This window comes from Euprymna scolopes, chromosome 4 (assembly GCF_053919585.1).
Source record: "Euprymna scolopes isolate OS-2025 chromosome 4, ASM5391958v1, whole genome shotgun sequence".
Taxonomy (NCBI): domain Eukaryota; kingdom Metazoa; phylum Mollusca; class Cephalopoda; order Sepiida; family Sepiolidae; genus Euprymna; species Euprymna scolopes.
Genome location: NC_136485.1, coordinates 71,702,456 through 71,725,660, shown reverse-complemented (window position 1 = coordinate 71,725,660; position 23,205 = coordinate 71,702,456). Strand labels below are relative to the sequence as shown.

At 35.0% G+C, this 23,205-nt stretch overlaps 1 protein-coding gene across 2 annotated transcripts in view; it reads right to left on the bottom strand.

Moving 5' to 3' along the window:
• LOC145268417 (sodium/calcium exchanger 2-like) overlaps positions 1-23,205 on the bottom strand; it is a 365,943-nt gene that overhangs the window by 11,762 nt on the left and 330,976 nt on the right. For both annotated transcript variants that reach the window (XM_080123977.1, XM_080123981.1), the window contains exons 15-16: positions 17,489-17,608; positions 8,849-8,924 (exon numbers count right to left, since the gene is read on the bottom strand). In XM_080123977.1, the coding sequence (XP_079980103.1) occupies positions 8,849-8,924; positions 17,489-17,608 (196 nt within the window). The remainder of the gene's footprint in view (positions 1-8,848; positions 8,925-17,488; positions 17,609-23,205) is intronic.

Here is a 23,205-nt window from a genome sequence, read left to right as displayed (position 1 = left end):
ATTCAAAATAACACACTGTAATCAAACAGGACAAAAAAAAAAAAACAACCCAAAACAAAATTGTAAAACCGTAATACTTAAAATACAAAAAATACTGTATAACATCATATATTTTTAACATTTTTGACACCCCAACAAATTTTAAAACCCTTTTATTTTACTAAAAGTTTCTAATGCAACTGTTGACGCAGTATATTCAAAGTTATGTCCCTTGAACCACTATTTAAGTTATCTCCCCTGAATTATACCGACACTTAAAGAGAATTAACTCTTTTGAAGTAAAAAACTTGCATATGCATAGTATGGAATTTTAGACCGTGGTTTTGTCTATTTTTGTTTTGATTTTTATGCCTTCACTATGAAGACATGTCTGCTGCAAGGCTAAAAGTTAAAACATGAACCAATAGCTACTACATTATGCATGCATATTCATAATGCTGTTATCCGACCTTCACCTGGCAAATTTCATTTCTTTAATTTTCACACTTTTGTCTCTAAGTTTTGACATGGTTTGACGTGTTTGTGGTCAGATTTTATGTAGTCGACTGCAACTCAACTATTATTCACAGCGATATTTGATCATGGTATTTTTAGCTATTTTAGCATGACCCTTTTTCTACTGGTCATAGCATTCATATGAGGATATTTATTAAGTAATACAAAGTTGTATTTAAATTATATAGTAGATGCATTCTCTATAATCTGTTTAACCCTAGCAATACATACATTTTAATTGTGTTTGCGGCATTTATGTAGATTTACTTATTATTAAATTTTTATGTCCTTTTTTGTTTTTAATCAATCTCTCTGAGAAAAAATATACATATATATATATATATATATATATATATATACATATATATATATATATATATATATATATATATATATATATATATATATATATATATATATATATATATATATATATATATATATATATATTAGTGATGGGACGCTTCCAAAATTTTTCCCGATTCTGATACAATTACCGATTCCATACTAAATTCCCGATTCCGATACAATTATCGATTTCGATTCTGATTCTTTATAAACCTCTAAATATTTAACTATAAAAGTGTTATTTTGTCCCGATTATCGTAAAAACACATTTTAAATGTGCATATATTTTCTCAAACATAAAAACAGACTTGTGAGATAATGATTTAGGGATTTTAGTTTTACTGGAAGTTAAAATCAATAAATATTTATTATTTTATTATTACTACAAATAGTGGAAGATGCTTTTTTTAAACCAAAATCAAATAAAAAAGATAATCAAAGGAATCGGTTTTGGCATCGGAAAATAGGCGCAAATTTATCTGATTTTGATACTGATTCCTATACCTCAAAAAGCTCTGATTTTCTGATTCCTGATTCTGATTCCAAATAATCGTCCCAACACTAATATATATATATATATATATAGGATGAAGCGATAAATTTGTTGCCCTATAAAAACGACATGATTCCATTTCCATTTGATGAAAACCGGGTTTCTTTTTTTGTTGCAGACCATTTACTAGTTGGCGAGTTTTGTACAAATCCCAAGAGTGATAGGAGTCTTCTATCATGTCTGAAAGTGACACAGTGTTCAACGAGCAGGATTGGAGATGCGCCACTGTACTATTTATGCTTCCTACCGATCCAAATTGTGACAACAGGACCATTGCCAGCTCCTTAAAATGCAAATCCGGACGGTTCAACACTTAAGGGAACAGCTCAACGAAGTTTTTAGCCACAGTTATCGTCTTTAGTGTGGTTTCAAGTGAGGGCCACATCATGTTACCTCACATCTTCAAAGTTGGCTTGAAAGTCAACACCAAAGTACCTGGATGTGTTGAAGAGTGTGTCGATGCCCTGGTGCAATCAGGTAATCGCTGGCAGTCGCTGGATGTGGCAGTAGGACTTGGCACTAGCCTACAAGTCCAAAGAGACCCAGGCTTGGTTTTACAAGGAGTGCTATAACTTTGTACACTTCTTTTACTACCCCCTTCCTTACTCGACCTACTGGACTACTTCGTTTGGTCATATGTCGAGAACATCACCAACATGACCTCCCACCACACCAAAGCCAGCATAATCGCAACCACCAGCAGAGTATCTGTCGAGCTCCTGCTGGCACTTGTAAAAAAGGTATGCTTCCAGTTCTGGACTTGTGTCAAGGCGGTGATTGAGGCTGAAGGAGGTTACATTGAATAGATGTTAGCTCTACTATATAATCAAGTTACCGAATTGATTTTTTCAATAAAAGTTTTAAAATGAAGCTGTTGTGTTGTTTTCTTTAAGACGACAAATTTATCATTCCACCTTGTAGTTCGTATTAATGTTTTCGCTCATGTTCATGTTAGCATTACTGGTCAAGTCTGTGTGGAACGTATAAAACATGCGTTTTAATCGTGTTCGGGACATTTATGTAGATTTACCTATTATTACATTTTATGTCCTTTTTAATCAACCTTTGTGAGAAATCTAATATATAAAAGCCTATATGTCTGTCTGTCTCCATATTTTCAAACTATCTCCTCTGAAACTAAAAGTCACGGAGCAGCGCTAAGGACCTCAAATGATTGGATTTTTTACGGACTGTTCTTTAATGGGTCTTTAGCCAGTTAAAATAGATTTGAAAGGGTCAAAAATGGGTCAACATTGAAAAAATCGTTATACATTTTGTACATTTATCTTAGTTTATTTCAAATTTTAAATTTTTAGTCTGTTGATATGCGTGTCATGTTGGTACAGTGGTCGTCATTAGCTTTGAATACTACAGTTTCGGTTTCGATTCTAGCTGATGGCACCCGGATACTTTTTTTTATTACTTTTGAAATCACGACTCTATAATAATATATACGAAACCCGGACAAATAAAAATATCATATTTAAGCGTCTTTTACGCCCTATATATATATATATATATATATATATATATATATATATATATATATATATATATATGAGCAAACAGTTAATAAAATATGTTAAAAAACCCTTTGAAATGAGTTAAAAAACATATTTAATTTGTTTCATCAAATACTTCTGCATGCAAAATCCGATCCCGCATTTTGCTAATTCCTACCCTCTGATGAGAAGGAAAGTATTTCTTCGAAACTCCGCAGATTAAGGACTATCCATTTATCTAGTGTTTCCTTTTCAAATTAAATATGTTTTTAACTCATTTAAAAGTGTTTTTTAACATAGTTTATTAACTGTTTGCTCATATTATAAGCTCTATTTCCTATTTGGTTTTATCGAGCTTTTACATCTGGCTGAGATAATTTTATAAATATTAATTCTTTAATATTTATAATATACTTTAATTTTATCATCTTGGATCATTTTGGTAAATTTAATTGTAATTTTTATTTTATATATATATATATATATATATATATATATATATATATATATATATATATATATATATATATATCTACTAGTGGGGGTGAAAGACGCTTAAATATGATATTTAATATATACATGAAACGAGTCATTATCCAAACATATCTGATTAAATAAAACAGTGTTTTCTCTTTCATTCGTTATCTTATATTTTTCATATTTTACTCTCTTCATTTCTTTTAATTGAATTTCATTGAAATATTTTTCAAAGCATATAATTTCTGTAAAAATAATTGCTTCCTAGATTATAGCAGGTACATAAACCTAATTATTTAACTTTCTATTTTTACTCTTCAAATATTGATTTTTCTGAAATCAACGAGTAGCAGAATTTTCAATTGGAATCAGACTGCAAACTTCGGCATCACGTACACAATTTCTCATGAAGAGTTCCTTCGATTAACCTTACACTTTATCATTCTTGAAATAAAACATTATACTTCACACAATCAGCTGTCGTCTGCTATGCCAGCTGCCTACAAACTAGTAGTTTTGCTGTCTGTTGTTATGATGATGAAAAAAAGTTGCAGCTATGATTTAAATGTTATTTAAAACAAAAAAATTTCTAACATTCTACTTCGTATGCAGACTCAAATATTACTGAGGATATCAGACATTTCGAGAAATTCTTTCTTTTAAATAAATTTTGTACGTTGAATTTGTGGCCTTCCTCCTATGCATTATCACCTCCTTTCAGAGGGAGCGAGTTTATTGCCTATAACTTGAGTCATTATAATTTGTCAAGGAGTGTCATGGCTCAAAGCAGGATATTTCAGGTGGAATTACTTTTTATTATTTTATAACTATTAATTGACTTTTTATTATTTTATAACTATTAACTGACTTTTTATTATTTTATAACTATTAACTGACTTTTTATTATTTTATAACTATTAACTGACTTTTTATTATTTTATAACTATTAACTGACTTGGAATTATTTTATAACTATTAACTGACTTTTTATTATTTTATAACTATTAACTGATTTTTCATTATTTTATAACTATTGAATTACTTTTATTATTATTTTATAATTATTAATCGACTTGTTATTATTCTATAACTATTAACTGACTTTTTATTATTTTATTACTATTAATTGACTTTTTATTATTTCATAACGATTAATTGACTTTTTATTATTTTATAACTATTAACTGACTTTTTATTATTTTATAACTATTAACTGACTTTTTATTATTTTATAACTATTAACTGACTTTTTATTATTTTATAACTATTAATTGACTTTTTATTATTTTATAACTATTAACTGACTTTTATTATTTTATAACTATTAACTGACTTTTTATTATTTTATAACTATTAACTGACTTTTTATTATTTTATAACTATTAACTGACTTTTTATTATTTTATAACTATTAACTGACTTTTTATTATTTTATAACTATTAACTGACTTTTATTATTTTATAACTATTAACTGACTTTTTATTATTTTATAACTATTAACTGACTTTTTATTATTTTATAACTATTAACTGACTTTTATTATTTTATAACTATTAACTGACTTTTTATTATTTTATAACTATTAACTGACTTTTTATTATTTTATAACTATTAATTGACTTTTTATTATTTCATAACGATTAATTGACTTTTTATTATTTTATAACTATTAACTGACTTTTTATTATTTTATAACTATTAACTGACTTTTTATTATTTTATAACTATTAACTGACTTTTTATTATTTTATAACTATTAATTGACTTTTTATTATTTTATAACGATTAATTGACTTTTTATTATTTTATAACTATTACTTGACTTTTTATTATTTTATAACTATTAACTGATTTTTTATTATTTCATAACTATTAACTGACTTTTTATTATTTTATAACTATTAACTGACTTTTTATTATTTTATAACTATTAACTGACTTTTTATTATTTTATAACTATTAACTGACTTTTTATTATTTTATAACTATTAACTGATTTTTCATTATTTTATAACTATTGAATTACTTTTATTATTATTTTATAATCATTAATCGACTTGTTATTATTTTATAACTATTAACTGACTTTTTATTATTTTATTACTATTAATTGACTTTTTATTATTTTATAACTATTAACTGACTTTTTATTATTTTATAACTATTAACTGACTTTTTATTATTTTATAACTATTAACTGACTTTTTATTATTTTATAACTATTAACTGATTTTTCATTATTTTATAACTATTGAATTACTTTTATTATTATTTTATAATCATTAATCGACTTGTTATTATTTTATAACTATTAACTGACTTTTTATTATTTTATTACTATTAATTGACTTTTTATTATTTTATAACTATTAACTGACTTTTTATTATTTTATAACTATTAACTGACTTTTTATTATTTCATAACTATTAACTGACTTTTTATTATTTTATAACGATTAATTGACTTTTCACAGTGGCAGTATGACCACTGCATACACAGTTTTTGTCTTATTTTTGTTTCGTTTTTTTATCCTTTTCTTTTTTAGAATGCCACCCAAACTTTCGATTACTGTTAAGATATGAAGAAACACAGTACTTTTTTGTTATTTCGAATTCACTACAACTTTTAAAAATGACGGGAGACTATTATTTCAGTCATTGCCACCTCCTTTTGCAGCACTCACCTGTGAGGGAGTGTTGACAAGTTAGAGCAGGACATTTTGGAGCAAAATTGACTTTTATTGGTCCTTAAGATTTTAAATTAACTTTTAATCGTTCCATTACACCAGCTACACACATACTGTTTTTGTCTATTTAAAAAAATTTTTTTTACTGCCACTCGGACTTATGGTTATTATTAGGAGACAAACAAATACAACATTTTTGTGTTATTTAGAGTTCATGACAACGTCCAAACATAAAGGGAGACCATACTCCCAAGCATTACCACCTCACTTTGGAAGGGAAATGTGTTTCTTGTTTGTCGTCTGTAGGAATCTCATCTATGATTTAGTGCTGACAGAACTGACTAGGGCATTTTGGGACAAAACTGACATTTATTGGCCTGTTAGACTATTAATTGCACCATTTTACCTTTTCTTTTGTATTGCCATCCGGACTTAGGGTTAGTGTAAGGACATAAAGAAACCCAGTACTTTCGTAATATTTAGAATTTTTCACAGCTTCTAAGATAAAATGACACCATCCTCCCAGGCATTACTGCCTCCTTTTGGAGAGAGAATGTGTTTATTGTCTGATGCCTTCACCTTTGTGAGGGAATCTCAAACGGATCAACCTGAAATTTTTAGGTGAAATTAACTTTTTCATGCACATTGTTTCTGGATTTAGGGTTAGTTACAGGGTTATCAAAGGGCATGTATTTTTCATTCATATTAAATACTAGCATGGATGCCCGGCGTTGCCTGGGTGTTTGGAGATGTGTGTTGTGCAAAAAAAAAAAAAAAAAAAAGTGGTAGTAGGCAGGCAGACTCGAACCGTACCACAAAGAAGGGAAAGAATGTGAAAAAAAAGTGACGTCTTTGCTGTTGCGCCCATCGCCACACCGGAAGTGACGTAGGTTTAAATTAAGGCTAATCAATCGAAAAGAGGGGATGACTTTTGAAAATATCGGCGAAAAAAAAAGCGACCTCTCCCTGTAGAAAAATGCACAGTTGAGGGTGAAGGAATTAATGTTTTTTTAGCCAATTTTTCAATATTTGTCGTCGGAAGGTTCAAAACAATACCGATCTCGTGAAAATCGCCTCTGTCGAAATTTTTAGGCATACATACATACATACATACATACATACATACATACATACATACATACATACATTTAAACAAACAGGTGAGATTTATAGTATAGATTACCTTCTTCAGAGTGTTTGTGTATAGACACAATTACTTAACTAGAAAAAAGTCTTGCCTTTTACCTTTCTATAAGGATGCTCTATTTTAGTCAGGAAATAATACCAAAGTTTAAATGTAATTAAAAATTTTATACTTACAGAAAACTACAATAAATATTTATAACTAAGTAAACATCAAATAAAATATTCATATGGAGTTCAGAGATGGAAGCATGAGTTTCTTGAGTTGTTTGATTTTTCTGGGCAACGTCTGTGCATGGGCCTCACTAGTATATAAATAGATGCAACCGTCTTTATTTTTCTTCACCATTGTTATTTTCTCTTTTTCTTCTAACCCTCGTGGATTTTCTAGCAAACACATATTCAATATGGCGACTGATTGTTGATACTCATGTTTTATTATGTCTTAAATTTTCTTTGGCAAAACTTTTCCGTAAGAAATAAACGTACGTAAAGAGTGTTTTTTTTAGAGGCAGCAAACTTTAAATTAAAATAAATCACAGAAAATTTATTTTATCATACAAATATGTAGATTATTCCAAAGATTGATTTTTGGCATTTATAATTTAAATACAATTTTGTGCATTTGGCCTCGCAGCTTGCGCATATATGACGTAATCTAGATGTTCAATTTTCAGAAACTATACACGTTAAATTAGGCTATATTTCGGCAATAATGCGTCGACTTTTGTCTTCCAAGTGGTTTATTGTGTCTGGTTTATCAGTGCAAACATAAGACTTTACATATCACCCAAGAAAATAATCTAATGGGGTTAAATCGAATAAACGAGATGACCAGTTGATAAATCCATCTCGTGAAATTATTCATTCATAAAATGTAAATAAAATAAATTTGCACAATTTGCAAACGCTGCTCAGGTGTCTGTGTCTTCATGATGAATTACCAAACCAAGCTGAACTGAAAACAACCAAAAGTTACCAAATCTGCAATTACAGAAAATAGAGTTGTTAATTTAAAGTTCATCACCTCTAAAACAACATACTGTACATATGTTAATCGGGTACGTAGGTACGTATAATACCTCAGGAAACTGACTCCCCTGCTTCCAGGTCACCTTTGGGCAAGGTGTAATACTTGTTAACTTCCTACTAATATTTTAGAGGGTTACCATACAGGGATGGAGCTCAGCTGTGATGAAAGGAGAAGGATCTGATAAAAAAACAAACACAGTAGAATGTATCTGTTAGCCCTGCACAGCAATCTTATAGTAATAATGTCGCAAACAAAACAATTGCTTCCAATTTGTCGTAAGCCGGCATGGAAGTAGTAAGGCTTATAAAACTATCGCAAGAAATATCCAATCAAAAATCTATAGAAAGTATGCTAACGCAACTATCTCTTTATTATTACGATTTCTTTATCATTACTTCAACTCTCGTATGTTCGCAAAAAGAAAAGAAACACATATTCAATATGATGACCAGTTGTTTGAAGAAAATACTTGGTCGTTTTAAAAAACATATAAAATGGAATATAAAATATTCGTATTTTTCATGATTAAATCTAACGTCCGTTTTGTTTCTCTAATTTTTTGATAAGTGAAAGCTGTGTAAGAATTTCGTTTCTTGTATTGATTCTTACCTGTTCGACAAATGCTGTTAATACTCCAATTGCAAACAACGACGAAAAGAACGTCACCCAACCATTGGCATAAGATCTGCAAATAAAAACATGAAATAATTGTCATTGCATCAAACCATCTAAATTTCGATTTACTTTAAAAGTTGACTCCATATAAATATACAAACGTTAATTTAATAAGAAAACAAAATGCAGAAGAAATGTTTCGGAATTTTTGAGATGTGGATAGATAATCCATATTATTTTTGAATATTCAGACTACGCTTCTCATCTTAAAGTGTTATTTGTAACCCCCGATCTTCAGGGTTCTGTTTGAAATTCCATGCAAATTCATGAGTTGGACAGAAAGATTTCCAAGTTAGACATCAATCGACCTGAGGTAATCTTATCAGCATCAGACAAAGCCAAACTCTTTGCCAATAACTTTGCAGCTAATTCTACCCTTTGCGACCAAGGCCGCCAACCCCCAATATTTCCTCCTGTATCAGAAAACACGCTATGTGATATACATATATCTGTACGTGATGTTGCCAAGCTAATCAGAAACCTTGATTCCAGTAAAGCAACGGGCCCTGACGGTATTCCAATTATAGTACTCAAAAAACTTCAACCAGAACTAGCGCCCATCCTTACAAAACTGTTTAAACGTTGTCTTAAGGAGAATAACTTCCCATCACCCTGGAAAATCTTATCAGTATGCCTTGTATTTAAGAATTCAGGTGATCGCTCATCCTCCTCTAAGTACAGGCCAATAAGTCTCCTATGCGGCATGAGTAAGTTGCTGGAATTTGTATTAAATACAGAAGTAATCAACCATCTCAACAAAAATAACCTTCTTAGTAACACTCAATATGGTTTCCGTTCTGCTAGATCTACAGTAGATGTGCTTACAGTTATATCTCATAAGATTAGCAAATCTCTCGACGGAGGCAACCTTTCTAGGGCAATTGCTCTTGACATATCTAAGGCCTTTGATAGGGTATGGCATAAAGGTTTACTTCACAAGATCTCTAGCTATGGTATAGCTGGAAATGTCTTCTCAATTATTAAATCATTTCTTTCTGATAGGTTCATAAGAGTAGTAGTTGAAGGGCAAAAATCAGAAGCTCACAGTATTAATGCCGGAGTCCCTCAGGGGTCCATCCTGGGCCCAACTCTTTTCCTGATCTACATTAATGATCTTCCAAATCACATCCTTACATCATTTGTAGACATTTATGCTGATGACACTACCATTTATGGTAGCACATCTAAGACAGTAAACGAACAAGTTCTCTCCGATTCTCTCTCCTCTGATCTTGAGCATGTGGTACAATGGAGAAAGGAGTGGCTGGTTACTTTTAATGCATCTAAAACCAAGTTTCTCTATTTACATCATCAACGTTCTGATCCACATCTGGCATCAATTGAAATGAATGGCTCTCATCTTCAGGAGGCCTCAAGTTTTGACAAGCTTCTGGGCTTGACCTTTACTCCTGATCTTAAATGGAACACGTACATCAAATCTGTTGCCGGGGCCGCTGGAAAAATGGTGGGATCTTTCTATCGATCCAGTAGATATCTCACTGCTGATGCAATTCTCTATCTATATAAGAGCCAGGTACGTCCAAGGATGGAATACTGTTGCCACATCTGGGCAGGAGCTGTTAGAAAGGACTTGTTCTACCTTGATAGGTTTCAAAATAGACTTTGTAGCTTCATAGGAGATGTCCTTTTCTCTTCCCTGCAACCTCTATCTCACAGAAGAGATGTTGCGAGTTTGTCCCTGCTTTATCGTTATTTTCATGGAAAGTGTTCGACTGAGCTTCAGTCTATGGTCCCCCCTTGCCAAAATTCACAAGAAACACTCATCTAGCTGAACACACTATCAATAATTCCTCCCACTCTTTATCTGTGCCTAAACCTAAACGTAGATTCCATGAACAAAGCTTCTTTCTTAGAACTGCACGCCTGTGGAATTGTCTTCCGTTTTCCTGCTTTCCGGCTGACTACAATATGGTTGTCTTCAAGTCTAACGTAAACAAGTTCTTGATGAGCCGTTCCATATAAGTTAACAAATTTACCGCATTTCCATTACTAATGATTACTATATTGTCCAATTTCTAATGCACACTCTTTAACCCTTATTATCGAGTGGCCTCTTGGCCTTGATAATGTGGTGATGCCTGTGTAAAAAAAAAAAAAAAGACAAGATAGATCTAAAGAAGGTCAGAGGTTACAATCGACTGAAACGTTGTGAAAATAGCACTCAGGATGAGAATTGTAGTCTGAATATTGAAATAATACAAAGGAATTATAAAAGTTGTCTCCCTTGTGTATTTCCTATTTAGCTCATTGTATTTATGACACCTATCGATCCGCCATTTTAAACTGTAGTTTGAATATTTCAAATAATAGAGAATCAATGATTTATTTGGACTACTTTTTGCACAATCTGACCTTCTTTAGATGCTTTTTGTCAAACTTGAGAATCTTTACATAGAACTGGAGAATATGTATGAAATTTTGCAATGAAACCATTTATTTAATTCATGTTCTCATTTCGTCAGCCATGACCAAGTAGAAGTCTTAAGTAATCCGTAATTGTATTCCTAGAATCGTCTGTACTGAGGCTTAGGGCTTCAAGTTCCAGAAAAACTGTGACTTAGAACTAATTATTATGACTTAGGACTTTTATCCAGTATGTCACAAGTTCTTTCAAACAATTCTTGTATGAATTTAAGAATTCTGAAACCTATCCATTAATAAAGCCAAAAATTGCATAGACTAAAACTTTGTGAAAATAACATGCAGGATGAGAACAGTAGTTTTAATTCAAATAGTATAAATTATCAATCCTTATTTCTCCAGTGTCTAAGGTCTCTTTGTACAGGAATTTGTCAGGAAAACCTAACATTAAAATACTCCCCATATAAATAAACTCTGACTAAATATTCAAAATAACATAACATTCGAAGTCCAAATAAAATCGCTTTGGTATGCCTACCCTACACTACAAAGAATCGTATAGCTTCTTTAAGTGATGTTGATTATAGTAAAATCACTAAGTCGGATACTCTGACAGATTAGATAAACTATAACGTAGTTAACTGGTCAATAAGTGACAAGAAAATTAATATTACTTATTTCTTGGCCTTTGGAGCAAGACGCCTTAACTGTTGGTTCTGGCAGAAACAGTGGCAAAGAACTGCCCCAAAAAGCCAGTTTCGAGCCAACCAATGCCACAAGTGACCTCAGCTCCAGCAACAGGGAATCGCCGACACCAGCCCCAGAGTCGACAAAAGTCAGTGGAGCACAGTACCGGAGAAACGGGGGGTAAATGGAAGAACGCATTCATCTCCACTTCAACCCCACTACCCTCTCAACAGCAGCGGCGTCAACAACAACAGCTGCAGCAGCAGGAACAGCAGCAGAGCAAAGACAGGAGGGTTAGGAAAAAACACAAGAAGAGTAGGGAAGCAATCCCCAGCCCACTCCCATGTGAAGACTCGCCAAGGAGGAGAAAACTCAGCCCTCAAACACCACTCAAGCTGAGCAGACTACCCCTCTTCCTACCAACTCCCCTCAAGACTCTTTGCACAATCCATCCTGCGATAAGTCTCCTGACAACACACTAGTGCACATTCTATCCTACGGTAAGTCTTTGATCAACAAGTCAGAGCCAGAGAGACCTAAACCCACCCCTCCAGTCTGAACAGAACGGATTAAAAAATTACCGTTTTTTCCAGGAAACAAAATCTGTGAGACCGACCTTCTGCAAACCTACCCAGAAGTAAAAGGCAAACAGACGGCGCTCTAAAACAAACTTAAAAACTTCATATATGTCCAGGGGGACAATATTATGGTTTCCACGAAGTTTAAGGATACCTCAATGCTGATCACCTTCATGAGAGGACGGGGGGGGGGGACAACCAGACCAAAGCCCTATGGAGCATGGTGGAGGAGGCCAAGAAGGCGTTCCCAAACCAGAAGCTGGTCGATGATGGACACCTGTCACTCAAATAGGGCACTAAAGCTAAAATTTCTCTTGGAAGTAGGAGGTGCAGTACGAAATGGACAAATTAAGTCTGAATTGCTCTCAGGCAGTCTCTGTCAGGCCTGCCACGTCCTCACTCCTGGGGACTTCAGCCCTGTGTGTGACACTGCTTAAGGGGAGTAAGTGGTGGATTAGCTAAGATAACTAAGGATTCTGTGTCCAATATAGCCAATGCCTCGCTCAAGATAGGGCTAAAACAAAGAAGCATATAGAAGATAGGCTGACTCGGGCAGTGGCTGAGGGGGGGGGATTTCGGGAGCATTTATTTAAGCGCTTCACCCAACTACCCAGACTCACAAGGTCAAGGAGTTTGGCAGCTATTCTACTTGAGGCTGTCGCCCGCGTTGGTCCCTATTCTAAAGGATGTGTTCAATCATTGGTTTGCTTAGGGCTCCATTCCCTGGTAGATGACCAAAGGAGTGATTACATTGCTGAGGAAAAGTCAACGTTATGGCGGGGAGGAAACTTTAGATGATTACAGGCCTTTGACTCTGCTAAACACAGAGTTGAAGATTTTGGCAAAGATTCTTGCAAATCCCCTGCAGGTTGTCATCACTGACTTGATCTAAATGAACCAGAGCTATGCTGTGAATGGGAAATTAATTCAAGACAATCTGCATTTGATCCACTCAATCAATGAGGGAATAGAAGACGACATCCAAGCTGTGCTTATCAATTTAGATCAGTCCAAGACTTTTGATAGGGTTGACCATCATTTTCTGGGATCTGTTTTAGAGGCCGCTGATTTTAATCCAGACTTCTGCAAGTGAGTCTCCATTCTGTACCACAAGCCGACGGTAATGGTGCAGATCAATGGTAGACTTTTGGAGTATTTTGCCGTCTCTTGGTCATTGCGTCAGGGCTGCCCGCTGTCACTTCTGTTATATGTCCTGGCACTGGAACCCCTCCTTCACAAGTAAAGGGATGAGGCAGCTACACCAGTCCTGTGTGGAATAGCTCTACCTGACGGTACAGGAGCCAAGGTTTCAGCATTCACTAATGACATCACCATGTGTGGGTCGAGCTGTACAGACATCAGAACAGTGACCAAGGTGCTCACTCCCTATGTATGACCTGGATTCGAATGAGATTGTCCATCCTTAAAGGGTCGAGTGGAGGTGTATGCTACTTACATCTTCTCGCTCATCCTTTACCGGTTGTTTGTACTGCCCCTTCTTGCAAAACACCTCCAAGCTTTCACAGAGCTCCCCTCCTCGCTTTTGTGGGAGAAGGGAAAGCATTATGTTTGCAGGGAGGTCTGTACTGAAAGTCCAAGCGAGAGAGGCCTGGGACTGCCCGATCTCAAATATCATAGTCATATCGAGAGGTTGGCTTTCCTATGTCATTCACTAGAGGAGGAAATTCCATGGGTCCCTGTGGTCGGAAGCGCTTTTCCCAATCTTAAACCTGACACCTTGGTTGAAGGCCATCGTAGGCGGATGGGGGGAATTAAGGTTCTTTGCTGAATGCCGAGCTGTGCTTCTGTGCCGAGGACTAGTGTTCTCTCACAGCCTAGGAAGAAACTTTATCGGACACTAGTGGTGGGTACCGCTTCAGATCCCCTTAGGGAGCAGCTGGATGGTCGAAGGAAGATATCCGCACACGGTGAAGGTGGGCAATAAATGTTACCATGACATTTATTGCGGGTGTTTCTACCACCATTTTGTTTTATTTCATTTTTTGAAGTGATTATTGAATCTTCAAAGGCATCGTGACCTTTTCTTGTTCGGCAGTATTCAACATTACTCGTTTTTCGAACCGAATGAACATTTTACATCAAATAAAAACACTTAAAACTTATCCAGTTAGGTAGAAAATTAATTTTTCTTGCCTTTGGTAACATTTATTTTTTATATATTTGTTTTTGAAAACTTTTTCGTACCTCTGTATATAGTAATACAAACCCACCACTGCAATAGTACATTTGTGCTTGATGTCCTCCTCCTCCTCCTCCTCCCATATGCTTATGTAGGAAATACACCAATTTTATGCTTCTGAATTAACTAAATTATACTAATGAATGAATAATGACAGAGTTGGAAGGAATTTAGAATGTTAAAATTTTAATAGAAAATTCTGAAGTGACTTTAGAAACTAATTGCCTGTTTTATAGTTATTTGTCTACTGTTTCTTGGTCAATTTATTTTTTAATTTTGGCTCACGTAGCCCTAAAATGTCAGGTGAAGGTGGGCAATAAATGTTACCATGACATTTATTGCGGGTGTTTCTACCACCATTTTGTTTTATTTCATTTTTTGAAGTGATTATTGAATCTTCAAAGGCATCGTGACCTTTTCTTGTTCGGCAGTATTCAACATTACTCGTTTTTCGAACCGAATGAACATTTTACATCAAATAAAAACACTTAAAACTTATCCAGTTAGGTAGAAAATTAATTTTTCTTGCCTTTGGTAACATTTATTTTTTATATATTTGTTTTTGAAAACTTTTTCGTACCTCTGTATATAGTAATACAAACCCACCACTGCAATAGTACATTTGTGCTTGATGTCCTCCTCCTCCTCCTCCTCCTCCCATATGCTTATGTAGGAAATACACCAATTTTATGCTTCTGAATTAACTAAATTATACTAATGAATGAATAATGACAGAGTTGGAAGGAATTTAGAATGTTAAAATTTTAATAGAAAATTCTGAAGTGACTTTAGAAACTAATTGCCTGTTAACTCTGTTTTATAGTTATTTGTCTACTGTTTCTTGGTCAATTTATTTTTTAATTTTGGCTCACGTAGCCCTAAAATGTCAGGTGAAGGTGGGCAATAAATGTTACCATGACATTTATTGCGGGTGTTTCTACCACCATTTTGTTTTATTTCATTTTTTGAAGTGATTATTGAATCTTCAAAGGCATCGTGACCTTTTCTTGTTCGGCAGTATTCAACATTACTCGTTTTTCGAACCGAATGAACATTTTACATCAAATAAAAACACTTAAAACTTATCCAGTTAGGTAGAAAATTAATTTTTCTTGCCTTTGGTAACATTTATTTTTTATATATTTGTTTTTGAAAACTTTTTCGTACCTCTGTATATAGTAATACAAACCCACCACTGCAATAGTACATTTGTGCTTGATGTCCTCCTCCTCCTCCTCCTCCTCCCATATGCTTATGTAGGAAATACACCAATTTTATGCTTCTGAATTAACTAAATTATACTAATGAATGAATAATGACAGAGTTGGAAGGAATTTAGAATGTTAAAATTTTAATAGAAAATTCTGAAGTGACTTTAGAAACTAATTGCCTGTTAACTCTGTTTTATAGTTATTTGTCTACTGTTTCTTGGTCAATTTATTTTTTAATTTTGGCTCACGTAGCCCTAAAATGTCAGCAATATGTCTCCCCTCCTGTTTGAACGTTGGAGACCTCTGGGATGAACTTATACTCTTAATCCTTGGTTGACCAACGAATACAAAGAGGTTTTTACAGGGATGTATCTAGCGGATGGTAAAAAACGATAGACGTGAGATAAATTTCTCAACTTGTTCCCACCTCTTTATGTGTGTATTTTTTTTTTGTATAGAGAGGGGAGCACACAAAACAAAACAAAAAAAAACACAAAAGAAAAACTGAAAACAAAGACACTGCATCAGTCAGGGGGAAGGAGACAGAAAGTCATTCTTTAAAAATCATCTGTCTTTTATTCCTTCATAAATCCTTGGATTATTTTTCACAGCACAATGAACATTTTCAGGTTTTAGAGAGAACACTCATAAGATAGAAAATGAAGGCATGGCAAGATAAGACGAAGAGAAGAAGAGAAAAGAAAAAATAAGGAAAAGAGAAAGAAATATAAATATATATATAGAGAGAAAGAGGGGGAGGAGAGAGGAAAAAAGCAAAAGAGACAAATAAAATACATCTAAGTAGTGCCATAAATCTAAGGAGGTAAGGCTCTAACGATTTGGCAGAAATCAACTTCTTCATTGCAGTGGGCACAAATAAAAATCACATTTACAAATAAATTAACAAGAAAACTTTTCATATACTTATGTAACAGGCAAAAATAGTTATCTACACTAAAAAATTAGGAACATTTATTAAGTAGAATTTTAATTGAAAATAAAAAAATCAGTTTTATGTTATTTTTCCAATCCGCCATTGACAATAGCAGAAATCGTGTAAGTCTGTCATACAAAACTGATTTCTATTTTTAATTAAACTTCTACTCAATTATTTTTCCTAGTTTTTAATGAGGATACTTATTCTTGCATGATACGTGAGTACATCAAAGAGTTATAACTTGGAATGCGATTTTCACTTGTGCCTAATACTAAACGAGCACCAACTTTTTTTTATTAAAAAAAACGGTGGCAGAGAACTCATCTCTTAGCAAGTAAAGCGAAAATTAGCTTCTTTTTTTTTTATAATTAAAAATAAAAAAAAACATAAATTCTGTTAAAAAGTGGAACATCCCCCTATTTTTTTTAAAAATGTTTTTTTACAAGAGTTACCATTATTTACATTCCTGGATAATCTGTAACTTATGCTTAGGTAAAATTGAATGAAGCAAATATAAATTTGATAAAATGAGAAAAAAAAAAAAAAACAACAACAAAAACATGTTAGTTTATTACTTACGTCGGTGGAATCACAGCAAAAATGACTTTCCAGAAAAAAGTGAGAAAATGGAGTAAATAATCGTACCACATGATCTCGGATTTGATATCGGCTCCAGAACCTCCACCAACTTCCATAGCTCTATGGGAGATGAATGGGGAAAAAAAAAAAAAAAAAAAAAAAAAGAAAACAGGATAAACCACTCATCTCATAATACAAAAAAAAAAAAAAAATAAATAAATAAAATAAATAAAAAATGGACGTTCCAATACATCGAGAATCAATTGAATCTTGTCTAACAAATCCTTGAACATATTTATACATTTGAATACCAATTCTAAATCATCAGGAAAATGCCTTTTCAAATAACAAACATCACATTTTAAATATACGGGGTGGAACGATAAATTTGTTGCCCTAGAGGAAACAACACTGCAGCTTTATTTTAAAACTTTTATTGAAGAAATCAATTCAGGTAACTTGATTATGTAGTAGAGCTGACATCTATTGAATGTAGCCGCCTTCAGCCTCAATCAGCACCTTGATACAGATCCAGAACTGGGAGCATGCCTTTTCCACAAGTGGCAGCAGGAGCTCAGCAAATACTTTGTGGATGGTGGGGATCAGGCTGGCTTTATTGTTGTTGGAGGTCATGTTGGTGATGTTCTCGACGTATGACCAAGCGAAGTAGTCCAGCAAGTTTGGCGCCAGTGAGAGAAGGGTACAAAGTCATAGCACTCCTTCTGAAGCCAAGCCTGGGTCTCTTTGGACTTGTAGGCTGGTGCCGTGTCCTGCTGCTACACCCACAGTCTGCCAGGTACACTTTAGTGTTGACTTTCAAGCCAACTTTGAAGATGTGAGGTGGCATGATGTGGCTCTCATTTGAAACCACACCAAAACCATATCTTTGGCCGGAAACTTTGTTAAGCTGTGCCCTTAATCATTGAACTGTCCGGATTTGCATTTTGAGGTTGCTGGCAATGGTCCTGTTTTCATAACTTGGATCGGTAGAGAGCGTGAGTTGTACAGCAGTGCATCTCAGATCTCACTCGTTGAACATTGTGTCACTTTCAGACATGATAGAAGGCTTCTATCGCTCTTGAGATTTGTACACAATTTGCCAACTCAACTAGTAAATGGTCTGCAACAAAAAAAAGAAAACTCGTTTTCATAAAACAGAAATGGAATCACGTCGTCGTTTTTAGAGCGATAATTTTATCGCTCTACCCTGTATTACATCTGGTGCTACCAGATTAGGCTGTCTGAAGATATTGGCTTCCTGAGACGAAATGCACCTAACAGTGATGCTTTTTGTTTTTCTACTTCCTTTTGCAAAACTTAATTATGTTCTGCAAAACCAAAAACAAAAACAACAACAACCCACCTTTTCCCCCTTTTCCTTCTCCCCATTTCTCTTTCTATCTCCCCCACTTCCTGACTGGTTCCCTAACTTAAAATGTACTGAACATTAATACTGTAACACTTTTCCCTCTCCCATTGCAAAACCCATGTTCTGCAGGGTAGGGAACAAAGACCAATAAAATTCACTATAAAACAACTAAACCAAACACTACAAACTAGTGATTGAAGATACAAAAACCTTTTACAAAATAACGGGATGCAACATGAATACTATTTCCAAATTAATTGAATTTTGTATTAAATAACCCGAAAAGTGTTGATATGCCGTAAAACCAAACAACCCAACCTAAACTTGTATTACATCACGTCCAACCAAACTGTCATATTTCCTTCTGTAAATATGCATCTTGTGGTGTGACCTTAGAGAGAGATTAGTATAGGAAGAAGTGTGCAGAACAGGAGACTTTGATTGAATGGCTACATTGAAAGAATGGATGAGAGTTTTTAGATATATAGATATAAAAACAGTTGAGGGAGCAGGTTCACAGAGGATAATAAAAACAAATGAAGAAGTGATAAAGAAAGGTTGTGAGAGAAAGAGGGTTATATAAAGACCTGACCAGAGATAGGTAAGGTTGGAATTCAATTTTTAAAAGCAATCCAATGCATAATTGTCATCCCCCTATTTTGTCCTTTAGTCCTTACATTCCATGAGCGATGTTTCTGACAAAGAGGGAAGGATTGCTGTTTTCTAGGTCAAGATTCTTTTTACATCAAGTGGCTTTATACTTTGTCTGAGTCGATTTTCATAAAAAAATTAATAAAAAGACAAACAAACTCCCCAGACGAGTGATCCCATGACAATTATTTGTTAACTTTCTGGTGTCTAGATACGGATGGGAAAAGTAAGCTGAGTAAAAAAGAAGATATGACTAGTTCTAATCAGGCGATAACCGGACATCTAGGATTTCCAGTCAAGAGTAAATATATTTGGAGGACACTAGCTATGGTGAATAGATCGTTCAAGGAAATCGTAGAGAAAGGTCTCAAGATGCAAGACAAAGCAAACCCAGGCGAGTAGATAAGTTCGAACGGATAACAGCAAATGGTCTCGGCAGGTAGGAAGGTTATTGAGATATCAGTTAAATCTTAACTGATATTCTGAACTTTGAAGATAGCAGGTTTAGCTTAGAAGAGTTGGTACCGGCGACGGAATTCTAATCACACACATACTCATGTTCAACACGCGAAGTATAAAATGTATATTTTTTGTGTCTGTGTTGTTACTTACTTTGAACGCAAATTGTATACTTTTGTTGCTGCTCTTAGCGATCTCCAGTACTAGAATCGATGCAGCCAAAATAGATGAAAAAAAATGAAAACCTATAACACATTGCGTTTTGGTGGTCGACGGTCCTCAATGGTCTTACATGATTATACAGTAGCATTCTATTACTAAACTAACTTTCTTTGAGATTCATTTCTTCGTCTTTGTAGTGTTTGGTTTGTATTTAGTTTAGCTGTCTTCTGTTACCGTAAATAAGAAGGACCAACATTCGCTGAATGCTGACCGAATCCTCCATGTTGGCTACGAAAGGAGCCCCTGCTGATTATGATGCTTAGATCGTTCTTCTGAACCCCTCGATTTTTCTATTTGTTCAGTGTTATTTTTTCATGTTTTTGTTAGTGTATATGGCAACACCTGCCATAGTCTTTTTTTTACCTGTCATCCTGCCATAGGGATAGTGTTTATCCATCTCACATGTAGAAATAGCACTGCACTATCGCACACATTTTATGTGGTAGATGTTTACAGTAAAGAGCGCTAATCGATATTTGTTTCAGACGCTTCTGAACACGCACACACACGTATATATATACAGACACACACAGATGTACACACACACACACACACACACACACACACACACACACACACACACACATATATTATCAAGCCCTTTAAGAATACTTAAGGGTGGACACTGTCTGGGAAATGTAAACTAAGAGGATTTATACAAGGTTCTCGACTTCCATCGTTTGAAAACTCTGGATTGTCTAATGTCTACGCCCGAATTCAGTGTTTATTCAATTCTTGAGTGTTTATTCAATTGAGTGTTTTATCAATTCCTTTTATTCTCATGGCAATTGTTTGGTAGCCCAGAATCGATACTCTATGGCTGACTGGGATAGCTTCCGTACATTCATATCTGATTTACCTCTGCACTCCATGTTTAAAAAGGAAGTGTCCTCTATAGTATCAGATCTGACCGAATGGTTAATTGTAGGCATAGACCGATTCATACCATCAAAAGAATTCCAACAAAAACCTAACAGCCAGCCATGGTTCTCCCCAGAATGTGCTGCTGCTATCGCGCACAGAAATCACTTTTTCCATAACTACCAACGTAATAGATGCACTGAGACTAAAGCTGCTTTCAGGACTGCCAGCAACCACTGTAAAAGAGTAATAAAAAATGCAAGAGAGCTATATGCCCAGTCTGTTAAATCCAAGGTAGCTGATCAGCGGCTTGGTTCCCACCAGTTTTGGCAAAAAACAAATAGGATCCTGAACAGAAGTGTGCGTTCTATCCCAACCATTATCAATGGACCAGAGGTTATCTCGTCAGCGTCAGACAAGGCCAAACTATTTGCAAAGAACTTTGCAGCTAATTCTACCCTATGCGACGAAGGCCATCAACTCCCCATATTTCCTCCTATAACACAGAACAAGCTAGGTAATATACAAATATCCGTGCATGAGGTCGCCAAGCTAATAAAAAACCTAGATTCCAGTGAAGCAACTGGCCCTGATGGCATCCCAATTATAGTGTTAAAAAAGCTTCAACCAGAACTTGCTCCCATACTTACGAAACTATTTAAACGCTGCCTTAAGGAGAAGTGCTTTCCGACCCCCTGGAAGACCTCATCAGTTTGCCCTGTATTTAAGAATTCAGGTGATAAGTCATCTCCCTCTCAATACAGACCAATACGTCTTCTCTGTGTTATGAGTAAGTTACTGGAATCAATATTAAATAGAGAAATAGTCAACCACCTCAGCAGAAACAACCTTCTTAGTGACACACAATATGGTTTCCGCTCTGCAAGATCTACCGCAGATGTGCTGATGGTTATATCCCACAGGATTAGTGAATCTCTTGACAAAGGCTTCCTTTCTAGGGCAATTGCTCTTGACATATCAAAGGCCTTTGACAAAGTATGGCATAAGGGTCTACTTTACAAGATTTCCAGCTACGGTATAACTGGAAATGTTTTCTCAATCATTAAATCATTTCTCTCCGATAGGTTCATAAGAGTAGTGGTAGATGGACAAAAATCGGAGGCCTGCAATATAAATGCTGGAGTCCCTCAGGGGTCAATCCTCGGCCCAACTCTCTTCCTGATCTACATCAATGACCTCCCTAAACACATGCTTAAATCATTCGTTGACATCTATGCTGATGACACGACCATCTACGGCAACACATCAAAGGTTGTAAATGACGAAGTTCTCTCGGATTCTCTCTCCTCTGATCTCGAGCGCGTGGTTCAGTGGGGGAAGATGTGGCTAGTTACCTTTAATGCATCTAAAACCAAACTCCTATCCTTACATCATCAATGCTCTGATCCCCAGCTGGCATCAATTGTGATGGATGGCTCTCGTCTGGGTGAGGCCCCGTGTTTTGACAAGCTTCTGGGTTTGACCTTTACTCCTGATCTGAAATGGAACACGTACATCAAGTCTGTTGCCAAGGTCGCAGGAAAGATGGTGGGATCCTTCTACCGCTCCAGAAGATATCTCACTACTGATGCAATTCTCTATCTATATAAAAGCCAAGTACGGCCAAGGATGGAATACTGTTGCCATATCTGGGCAGGAGCTGCCAAAAACAGCCTATCATGCCTTGACAGAGTACAAAATAGACTTCGTGGTTTAGTGGGGGATGCCCTTTTCTCTACCCTGCAACCCCTCTCCCACAGAAGAGACGTTGCGAGCCTATCCTTGTTTTATCGTTATTTTCATGGCAGGTGCTCGTCTGAACTCCAATCCCTGGTCCCCCCTCGCCAAACTTTCACGAAAAACACCCGTCTAGCTGAATCCATTGTCAAAAATTTCCCCCACTCTATATCTGTGCCTAAATCAAAACGCGGATTCCATGAGCAAAGCTTCTTTCTTAGAACTGCACGCCTGTGGAACTCTGTTCCGTCTGCCTGCTTCCCTCCGGACTGCAACTTGGATGTCTTCAAGTCTAATGTTAACAAATTCCTAATGAACCGCCCCCCCTAATTAAACACTTCATAAAATCTCCTCACTAACGTGATGTACTTGCAATAACCCTTATCCCTGAGTGGCTTCCGGGCCTTGATAAGTGGTG